The 10370-nt window shown below is 54.3% G+C and overlaps 1 protein-coding gene across 4 annotated transcripts in view; it reads left to right on the top strand.

Moving 5' to 3' along the window:
• CORO2B (coronin 2B) overlaps window positions 1-9924 on the top strand; it is a 45539-nt gene extending 35615 nt beyond the window's left edge. For 3 of the 4 annotated variants that reach the window (XM_030015667.1, XM_030015669.1, XM_030015670.1), the window contains 10 exons: window positions 126-242; window positions 4331-4480; window positions 4862-5026; window positions 5631-5747; window positions 5846-5950; window positions 6314-6410; window positions 6958-7070; window positions 7827-7917; window positions 8030-8169; window positions 8698-9924. In XM_030015667.1, coding sequence (XP_029871527.1) covers window positions 126-242; window positions 4331-4480; window positions 4862-5026; window positions 5631-5747; window positions 5846-5950; window positions 6314-6410; window positions 6958-7070; window positions 7827-7917; window positions 8030-8169; window positions 8698-8829 — 1227 coding nt within the window. In that variant the 3' untranslated portion in view covers window positions 8830-9924. The remainder of the gene's footprint in view (window positions 1-125; window positions 243-4330; window positions 4481-4861; window positions 5027-5630; window positions 5748-5845; window positions 5951-6313; window positions 6411-6957; window positions 7071-7826; window positions 7918-8029; window positions 8170-8697) is intronic. The other variant, XM_030015668.1, reaches the window with a different exon arrangement.
• The last annotated feature ends 446 nt before the right edge of the window (window positions 9925-10370 follow it).

Here is a 10370-nt window from a genome sequence, read left to right on the forward strand (position 1 = left end):
CCAAAAACCCCATCCTGGGGCGAGCTACGGAGCTTTCTCCCCTAACAAGGCTCCAACCTTAAAAAAGACCAATTTTATAACTGATTTTTTTTTTTCCTCTTTTTTTGGTTTATTTTACATTACAGACAGGCCGGATCGAACCAAACTACCCCAAGGTTTGTGGTCACCAGGGCAACGTGCTGGACATCAAGTGGAATCCCTTCATTGAGAACATCATTGCATCATGCTCCGAAGACACCTCGGTGAGCTGCAATGCTTCAGGCTGGCACCTCCCCGGAGTCATGCAGCTCCGTGAACCCTCCTGCCTTCAATTTATACACCCAGAGGCGTGGGAAGGGGCTGCCGGAGGCACTGTGGGTGGGTGATGGCTCAGCCGTCTTGGGAACGGAGAGGGAGTAAGAGATTGATGCAGAGCCATAGGCAAACTGTGCTAATCCCTGGCTCCTGTGTCGGTGGTGCAGGGGCTGTGGCCGGTGCCTAGCTCCTCTGCTGTCCCCAGTGTCCCTTATCGTCACAGTGCTGCTCTTTCTGCATCCCCTGCTGCAGATAAGCCGTACAGTTGTGCACAACGAGGTTTTTTGGTTGGTTTGTTTTTTGTTTTTTTTTTTAACAAGCCCAACAGCAATGCTATTATTAATCCTTCATGCTCTCGGGGACCGCAGGGGCTGCAACTGCTCTCGTGGCCTGATCCATCAAGTGATACAAGCAGAAGGCAGCTTTGCAGGCTGGGGGATAATGAATCAGGTCATCTTTACGTAGCTGTTATTTGAATCCTCCTCCTTTTTATTTTCTGGATGCAAACAAGTCCATCCTAAAGGCTGTATCACAAAGGAAAAAAAGCCTTTGTACAAGGGAGAGAATCAAAAAACATCACCCGTTCTGCATGGCAGAAGCTGGGGTTTGGGGTGATCCAGTTTTTAACCGGTTACAAATCTGCCTTGCCTGATCCTTAGTGTTTCACTGTATTATCACCTAATGTCTCATCCTCTCCTTCAGTTCAGTATATTGGCATTTTTTATTAGCTGAAAGCTTGTCAAGGAAGATATTGAGTAGGCAAAAAAATGCAGATCGTGGCCATGAATCATGGTGAGCTGTCTCCCACCTTAAATTATAACATTTTATATACAGTCGCTGGGGAACAGGGGTACTGGGAGGGAGGGAGGATACTGGGTGGACTTCATGAGTCATTGTTAAACCTGGAAAATTAAGTTAATTGCCCCTGAGGCTGTCTGGTGGGGGGAGTCCCCAATGGAGATTAGTTGGAGGGGATCAGCCCCACAGCTGGGTGGGCTCATGGTTCCTGGTGCCACCCCATGCCCAGGGTGCTGCTTATGGGCAGGTCGTGCACCTTCGGGCTCTCTCCACTCACTCCCAGGAGGTTTAACAAGGTTCAGGCCAACAGTCTTTATCAATGAGAGAGGATGATCAGGTGCTTGAGGAGTCTGAGCTGCAGAAAACAGAGTATTTGCATGATATTTGTCACCCGGGGGCACTGCTGATCCCAGGCTGGGGACAGCACCGCCGCGGGAGACACGGAGGACCTGCCACGTGCACCGCTAGCCTGGGGGGAGCATGGTGATGCAGCCAGCCGGTCCTGCTCCAGACTCGTGTCTTTTCTCCATCATGCCCTATGCAGGGAGGACGACGTGTGCAGCCTTGTCCCCGGGACATCGCTATGGGTTAATCCTCTCCAAGGCGGTGATGAGGATTTCACATCTCAGCAGCACCCAATATTAATGGCCACGGTTAGATGCTGCCTTGCTGGAGAGTGATCTCTCTCGTAGCCCACCTGGATTGTCGCTCTGCTTGAAACCCCTCCTGTAATTTCTCCCTAGCTATCAACCCCATATCCATCCATACCTGTCTGTCGCCGCTCAGATAACGGTGTCTGTCCTCGCCTGATGCTCTCCCTTGGGGCACCAGGACTGATAATTCATTATTTGTCTTTGTGGGACAATTAGCGACAGGGCTGATTCTCAAGTTCCTGGTCCCTGCTGCGGTGCTGCGAGCTGCTGAAATGCTGTGAAGGCTTTTTGGGAAGGAGCTTTTAAAGGACAGACCAAGTGGGAAGACTAAAAGGGGAATTCCCCAGTCTCTGTAGGTGTTTCAGGCTCCACGTTTTCCTTGCGCCGGAGCTCTCTGTGCACTCAGGCGCAGTGAGCTGATGTGGCGTGCAGAGCTAGAGGGGGGATTTTGCAGCATGGTGTCTTGTTTGCAGGGTACATCTCATTGTGGAAAGGGGCATTTCAGGGAAAATTTTATCAAGAAGGTTTCTTAGGATGGGTTGGGAGAGGAAGTCTTTGGTTTCACAGGCTGCGTCCCACCCTGGCTGTGCTCCTGGGTGTCAGGGGAGGAGGGGGAGGGAGGTGCTTCTAGGGCTGTTCCTCTGGGTCTCTTTTTTTAATGAGAATTTTCCAAAAGCATCATTTCCATCCCAGGATGGGACAAGGTTGTGAAATGCAGTGCTTGATTTTTGAGTTAGCTCCAGCTGTGCCTATACTGGCAACAGAATGGCACTAGTACTGCAGCCAGTTCTGACACGTCTATATTCAGGTCATAGTGACCGTGGTAATTTAGGCAGGAAACCTGCCTAAAATAGCCTGTCCCTGGCACTCACCCCCTTTTTTTGCAAGACACGAGGAATGATGCAACTCTGTTAGGAGCAGACCGCAAGAGGTGATGCTGTGCTGCGAAACCCTGGCGATGATTCCCAGCTGAGCGCAGATGCAGGACACATTTAATAACCATCCTTTAGGCTACCTGCACAGCAAAAGGCAAGAAGTAGCTCTTATTTGAGCAGACCCTGACGATGCAGGGACCCTGACGCTGCGTGTCCCACCCCCCAGGGTTTGATGCTGCATCCCCCAAGCAGCGAGCGTGCAGCAGGCACCTCTGCGGCATGCAGAGCTCGCTCAGAGCCCTTGTGGATGCAGATCACTGGAGCGAGGCGCAACCGGAGGTTTGCTAACAGCCGTTTCGTAAGCCGCCGCTTTCGTAACCGGTTCCTTTGACACCCGGCAATCAGGGTCGTGTTGCTTGTTCCTCGTGTTGTGCATTGTTTGAAAACCGCTGATGCTCTCAGAATTGTCCCTCCGAGCCAAACCAGCCTCTTAACCATGTCTCTGTCATAACGTCGTTTCCACTGCATGCCACACAACCTGAAGAGCAGCGTCTTCCACCTCTAAATGTGCAGGTTCAGGCAGAAAACTCACCACTCCACCTGTACATCCTTATGCAGTTTCTTCACTGCAATATTGCAAATTAACTTTTGCCCCCCTTGCCCCAGCTGTAGCTCAGCCCCCGGCTGGATGGGGTAACCTTTGGGGGTGCTGGAGAAGAGAGGGAGAAGCGACCGAAGGGACAGCAGGATCAGTCCTCCCTGGGTAGCAGCCTCCCAGATATTCCCTACGTTTTGGAAAAGCTTTATTTCAACTCAGCAATGCTCATTGGGGCAGCATGGCCCCAGCCACTGCGTCTGCCCAAAGGCAAGCTTGTCTTTTGAGATGCTGGTGGAGGAGGTGAAAGGGAACCTGCACAGGCTGTGTGCTGCATTTGATATGGTTTGGCTTTTTTAATGGGTGTTACTCAAAAGTGTTGTGGTGTGTCTGTAACTGATGTTAGAGCTGGGATGAGATGAAGGCTCTGAGAAGGATGAGTGTGCTGGCCAAGGCAGCCTGCCGTGGGGAGGAGATGGGAGTGCAAAGCTCAGTCGTTCCATCTCTTCACCTGAACGTGGGGACACGTATGCACCACCAAACGCTGCTGGGTTTCGGAAGGCTTTGAGAAGCCACAGGGCTGGCAGGACCCCGGGTCTTGCTGCTCGGATGGGTGCAGAGTGCTCGGGCACGGAGCAGACCGAGGCGGGGTTAGATAAATGCGATGTGTCACTTCGGCTTCGTACCAGAGACCTGCCATGAAGATGAAAGCATCTCTAACCGCTCTTTGATACTATTATCTGGAGCTGTTTAATTGAAGAGGAGACACTACAGAAGCCTTATTGTGTCCCAGTGCACCGCCTCCTTTTGTTCAGCAAGCATCTTCAGTGCGGAGGCTTTTCTGGCTTGTTTTTAACCCAGGTTCTCCTCGCTGATGGCAGCGGGGGTCTCCCCTGGCCCCGTTCCCCCGGAAGCGCTCCATCAGCTTTATCGGGTCCTTCTCCTCAGCACCCACAGTCCAGGTGTGATCAACCCCAGGACATCCATTAGGGTGCAGGATGAGGCTGCTGGCCTTGGGGCACCACGGGGATTCAGCAGCTCGGAGCCCCCCTGGGTGGGTGTCGGGGTCCTCCTGGGGCTCCCAAACCCATCCTGACGCTCGCCCCGTCCCGCAGGTGCGGATCTGGGAGATCCCTGAGGGAGGCCTGAAGAGGAACATGACGGAGGCTGTCCTGGAGCTGTATGGGCACAGCCGGCGCGTCGGCCTCGTCGAGTGGCATCCCACCACCAACAACATCCTCTTCAGCGCGGGCTATGACTATAAGGTGAGCCCTGCCCGGCTCGGCTGCTGCCCGGGACTGCCCTTGCAAAGGCTTTCCCTGCTCGTGACATGGGTGGGAGTCACCCGTGCGCAGGCAGGGCAGGATCCTGCCGGCTGGAATAAAATGACCCACCGTGTCTGCAGCAGACAGTACCTTCCCTCAGGCAGGGGTCTTGCACCCAGTCTTAAGGACTATTGTAATTTTGCACAAGCAGCAGCTGCAGGGCGGCCCTGGGAGGATGGAAGGGGGGTCTGTAAGGGATGAGGGGGCGATTTCAGCCAAAATAGGAGATATTAAGATGCCCGAAGCAGACGTGGAGGTTGCAGTAGGGGTGGGGGGTCTGCAGGAGTGGAGATGCCAGGGCAGCCTCCCCGCTTCCCACAGGTCCTCATCTGGAACCTGGACATTGGGGAGCCGGTGAAGATGATCGATTGCCACACAGATGTCATCCTCTGCATGTCTTTCAACACCGATGGCAGCCTCCTGGCCACCAGCTGCAAGGACAAGAAGCTGCGGGTCGTGGAGCCGCGCTCCGGCAGGGTCCTGCAGGTGTGGTGCTCATGCCAGAGGGCTGTGTGCTGCATGGGATAGGGGGGGTTAGAAATAAGATCTTAGGGAGGAATCCTACTGAAAACACATAAAAACATTTGCAAGGTACTGTATGTACTCATGATGTGATGTTGTGCATGTGTCAGTGTCTGCAGGTAATTCTCTGCTTGTTAAAATTAGGGGAAGGTGTTGGGGAGGGCTTGGCTTCATTCCAAGCACAGGAGTTGGAAGCTTTTATTCTTTTATTAACTAAAAATTTGTGGAAAATAGTAGAAATTAGGGGGGTGTGTGTGTGCAGAAAGTCCAGAAAGAGCCACAGTTTGGAGGAAGACAGTGGTTTCTCAGTAAAGGTGATATCTAATATTCAGGGAGATGATAGGCATTTTCGTTTTGCACAGGGTACAGGTGTTGAATCACAGTACCTCCACCCTGGCTGCCACCCCACCAGCACGGAGCTGGTGTTTCACCGGGATGAGGCGGGAGAGGTGTTGGGGAGGCAGCAGGTCGGGGTACCTGCCAAAGGAGGGGCTTTCCTGGGATGAGGGTCAGGTCTGGGGGCCGTGGCGGGGGGGTGGCTGCCGGTGAGCATACTCCTGTCTTGCAGGAGGCCAGCTGCAAGAACCACCGTGTCAACCGGGTGGTCTTCCTGGGCAGTACAAAGCGGCTGCTGACGACAGGGGTGTCGCGCTGGAACACGCGACAGATTGCCCTCTGGGACCAGGTGGGTGCCAGGACCCCTGCTCCGTCCCCACTGGGACCCCTGCTCAGCACGAGCATCGGGACAACTTGGTTAATAAAGTGCTTTTCCCTGTTGTGCAGGAAGACCTGTCCATGCCCCTGATAGAGGAGGAGATCGATGGGCTCTCAGGTCTCCTCTTCCCTTTCTATGATGCCGACACTCACATGCTGTACTTGGCTGGCAAGGTACGGGCTGTGCTTCGCGTCCCGCAGCTGTGGGAGCTGCGGCATCTCCCGGGGAGGCGAAGGGGTCTCTCTCCAGCAAACTGTGTGGGGAAGAAGCGCCGTCCTGGGAGCAGGGCTGTCCTGAGCCCCAAGCAAAGCGTTACACAGCTCTTTGGCCACGAAACCCTGGTTTGGAGAGGTGCCTGCCAGTGTTGCATGAGTGGGCAGCATCCCGCTGGGTGATGCACAGGGCTGCAGCATACCCAGCCTGTATCCCTCCAGCATTTCCCAAGGACAGGGTCCTGGGGGTTTTTATCATGGTCTTTATTCAACCTCATGTTTGCCAAAGCACTAAACCATCCCTCTTCCCTGCACTCACTCCAGGGTGATGGCAACATTCGGTACTATGAGATCGGCTCGGAAAAGCCCTACTTGAGTTATCTCATGGAGTTTCGCTCCCCAGCACCTCAAAAAGGACTGGGTAAGGATGGCTGTGCTGCTGACCCTTCGCTCTGAACGTGCAAAAGGTAGATGATGGAAGGCGCTTAATTAAATGCCACAGGCAAATGCGTTTGGCACGGGTTTGGCAGGCACTGTGCCGGCTCTGGAGCATCAACACAGGGCTGCAGTGCTTGCAGGGTGGTGTTCACATTGCTATGCTGTTCCTCCTGTGGTGATTCAGCCAGGCTGGGGCTGGGTCCTGGCCAGGCGCACGCTCGGTGACACCCGTCCTGCTGTCACACATGCCATGGCTTTACCAGGGGACATCAGTCAGCGATTCATGTGATTTGTCCTGAATAAAAGCTGCTCATCCCTTTCCCAATGTCCCTGCAAACGCCTTCGGTATGGCCCAGGTCTATGCCCCAGGTCCCCAGAGTGATGGCAGGGGTTAATTCAGCAAGAATCTGGGTCTCCAAATGGAGAACAAGGACCTTTTGGGGTCCTCCGTGCTGGGGAGGTGGATGGGTCCCAGCTGGCTGCCTGGGGTTTGCAGCACCCGGGGGTTATTGTCTGTGCCTCCTCCGCAGGGGTGATGCCGAAGCATGGGCTGGACGTGTCGGCCTGCGAGGTCTTTCGGTTCTACAAGCTCGTCACCCTCAAGGGGCTGATCGAACCCATCTCGATGATTGTGCCGAGGAGGGTGAGTCCCTCGGGGCGTGGGGACAGGCTGGCCGGGGCAAGTGGCATATGGGGGTGTCCAAAGTGGGTCCAGTGTGATAGAGATGCCCCCGCTTGCACCGCTTTGCTGACCAGTCTGATCACTGGGTCTCTTTGCACCAATCTTAGACCTCCCAGTCATTACACTTCCCAGGCATGGGATTCCCACGGGAGTTTTACCCAAAGCTGAATGGGAATGTTTTTAGGGAATGCATCTCTGCATTGCTCCTGGCCTTGATGCAATCGATTTGTGCAAAATCAGCTTGGTCCATTGCGACGGGCAGCAAGGGGCTTGTCTCGCCTGAGGTTTGGGGGCTGTTTCTGGTAAAATATATCTCAGAGGTGGAGCTGGAGCAGAGTTTGGCGTTTGCCTTCCCAGCACCATCTGTAGCTGGAAGCAAACCCAGCTGCTGGCCAGGGCTGCGTGGAGGAGCCGGTGCTGGGCTCTGCCGCAGCTCAGCAGCCGCTCGTCCTCCTACAGCCCCTTGGCACTGCTGCTGCCAGTGGCCAAGCCAGCATTTCCCAGATCCACCACGTGTGCCCTGAGCAGGCAGCGCTGGCATTTCTCATCTAACTTAATGGTGCAAACACCAGTTTATTGCTTCCCCAGATGCCTTGGGTGGGTGCATTGCTGCATGCCAAACGAGTGAGTGCAATCGTTTGCAGCACATTGCAACATGTAGTTAAAATTGTGAGCAGATTCACGGAGGCACTTGCTTTTCTTTCCCCGTGTTTTCAGTCAGAAACATACCAAGAGGACATTTACCCGATGACTCCGGGTACGGAGCCAGCCCTCACGCCGGATGAATGGCTGAGTGGGGTGAACAGAGGTAAAGCCACCGGTGCTGCGCTGGGTGGGCGGCACGGAGCCCCGAAAACAGCCGGGCAGTGGGATGGGACCGCAGCCCTCCCTGACCCCCTCCCGCGCTCTGCCCTGCTCAGATCCCATCCTGATGTCGCTGAAGGAGGGCTACAAGAAGACATCCAAAATTGTCTTTAAGGCACCAGTGAGGGAGAAGAAGAGCGTCGTCGTTAATGGCATAGACCTGCTGGAGAACGTGCCGCCCCGGACGGAGAACGAGGTCGGGCAGCGCGGCCCCGGCATGGGGCACGGGAGGGGACAGTGGCTGGCTTGGGGGGGACATTTTCTGGGTGCAGTTTGGAAAGGCACCACTCTGCGGGTCTCTGCCTGTACTCCCAAACTGAGGTACCCAGGCACCGCGTTTCCCTGTGACTTGAAGCATCCCGCTCCGTATTTACCACAGAGCAACTGAAAGGAGCGGCATTAAGCTCCTAAACTTTTTTTTTTTTTAAATTAAAATCCTTCTCTGGGAACAACATACAGCAGCGCTGGGGAAACATCAGCGCTTGGTCCTGGAAGGCATTTCTTTTGCCGGAGCCGAGTTTGCAGATTGCATGTGTAGGGTATCCCCAAGCTGGAGGGTAAAATATTAAATCCGAGAGAGCAGGCAGCATGGCAGATGAGGTTGTGTTGCAAAAGCAGCCGAGTTACGAAATGGCCCCAGCACGGCTCCAGGGGCTGGCAGGAGGGCGAAGCCCTGGGGGCAAGTGGCTGGTGCGGTCCCTCCAGCTCCCTCCTTCCCTTTCAGCTCCTTCGGATGTTCTTCCGGCAGCAGGACGAGATCCGGCGGCTGAAAGACGAGCTCTCGCAGAAAGACATACGGATCCGACAGCTACAGCTGGAGTTAAAAAACTTGCGTAACAGCCCGAAGAATAATTAACTTCCAGGGACGTTTTATAAATAAACTTTCTTTGTTTATACTTGCTCTTTAATTTTATTGTATCCACTTACACAGAATATGAGCCAGAAGTCAAGTGACCTGCCAAGAGCCCACTCGCTAACTGGAAATACGTCCTCCTAGTCTTGTCTAGCACTAAAACCGCTATAACTGAAGGCTACTGCATGAGAGGCAGCTGGGGCATCCGCGTGCCCCAGCGATGGTCTTGGAGTAAGTAGACGAGTTGTGTCCCCTCCGTCGGGAATAACCGGCACAGGGGAGCCGAGGCGGCGGCGACTCCCTGGGAAGGCGCGATGCTTTGTTGCTATTAATTTTTTTCCTATGCAAAAATGTGACAGCGGGTGCAGAACTGGAACGGGGTGCGGGAAGGGCTTAATTCACAAAAGCATGCTGCCACGGCAGTGGCCCGGGACCCTTCCCATGGCGGTGGTGCTGCCGGGTGGGCTCCGGAATGGCCGGGCTTTGGCAGGAGCAGCCTGTGAGCGTCCCCAGGCTACAGCCTGGGGAAGGGAGCTGCTCCATGTGCATGCATGTGTGCGTGCGTGCATCCGTGCACATGCACCTGTAGCCTTCTTTCTTTAAAAAAAAAAAAAGAGGCTGGGTTTTCTAAGCAGGGATGGATTTTTGCTCCCTCTGCAAAGAGGGACTTACCCTCCTCCAGTCTGCTGGGACATGTGCCAGTGCCACAGGGAGGGGGGAAGGATGCTACCCGGCTCGCCCTGAGGGTCCCCAGGCAGACACCATGGTGCTGCCCCAAGGGATGGACCCAGGGGATGCTGAAACTTTGTGGGTGCTCGATGGGCTCAGCACACGTGTACAATCACAAGTTTTTGTGGATTAGGCCTGTAGCACAGGGAACGACACCAAATACTGCTAGTTTACCTATATATATATTTTCACTAAATCAAGTTGCTGATCTGCCCAGCACTACCAGTGCAATGGTTTCTCCTCTCTGTTAATTCACATCGTGCCCTGCACCCACTGCTTCCCCCTCTTTACGTTCAATGTGCTGTCATTGCCTATTATTTATGCTACCACAGAATAGTGATGAAATAAAACGTTTTCAAGATACCAAAACCTTGCCCACTCCTTTCTTTCTCTGCTGAGGGGCCATGCATGAGCGTTGGCCCCCACCCGAGAGAGGGTGGTGGGACCCAAAGGGACATTTTTGGGTGTGCACAAAGGTGTCCTCTGCTTGCCTGGGGCTGGGTTGGCTGGTTTGGGCTCCCTGGCAAGGCGAGTGCTTCTGGGGGGAGATGCTCGCTGGAGGGACTTTGCTGGATGGGGGAAACAGCTAAAGGTGAATCGTGGACTCAGAGAATGGTTTGGGTTGGAAGGGACATTTAAAGGTCATCTAGTGCAACCCCCACTGCAATGAGCAGGGACATCTACAACTAGACCAGGTTGCTCAGAGCCCCGTCCAACCTGACCTTGAATATTTCCAGGGATGGGGCATCTCCCACCTCTCTGGGCAACCTGTTCCCGTGCCTCACCACCCTCATCGTAACAAATATCTTCCTTGT

The sequence above is a fragment of the Aquila chrysaetos genome, chromosome 5 (assembly GCF_900496995.4).
Source record: "Aquila chrysaetos chrysaetos chromosome 5, bAquChr1.4, whole genome shotgun sequence".
Classification (NCBI taxonomy): domain Eukaryota; kingdom Metazoa; phylum Chordata; class Aves; order Accipitriformes; family Accipitridae; genus Aquila; species Aquila chrysaetos.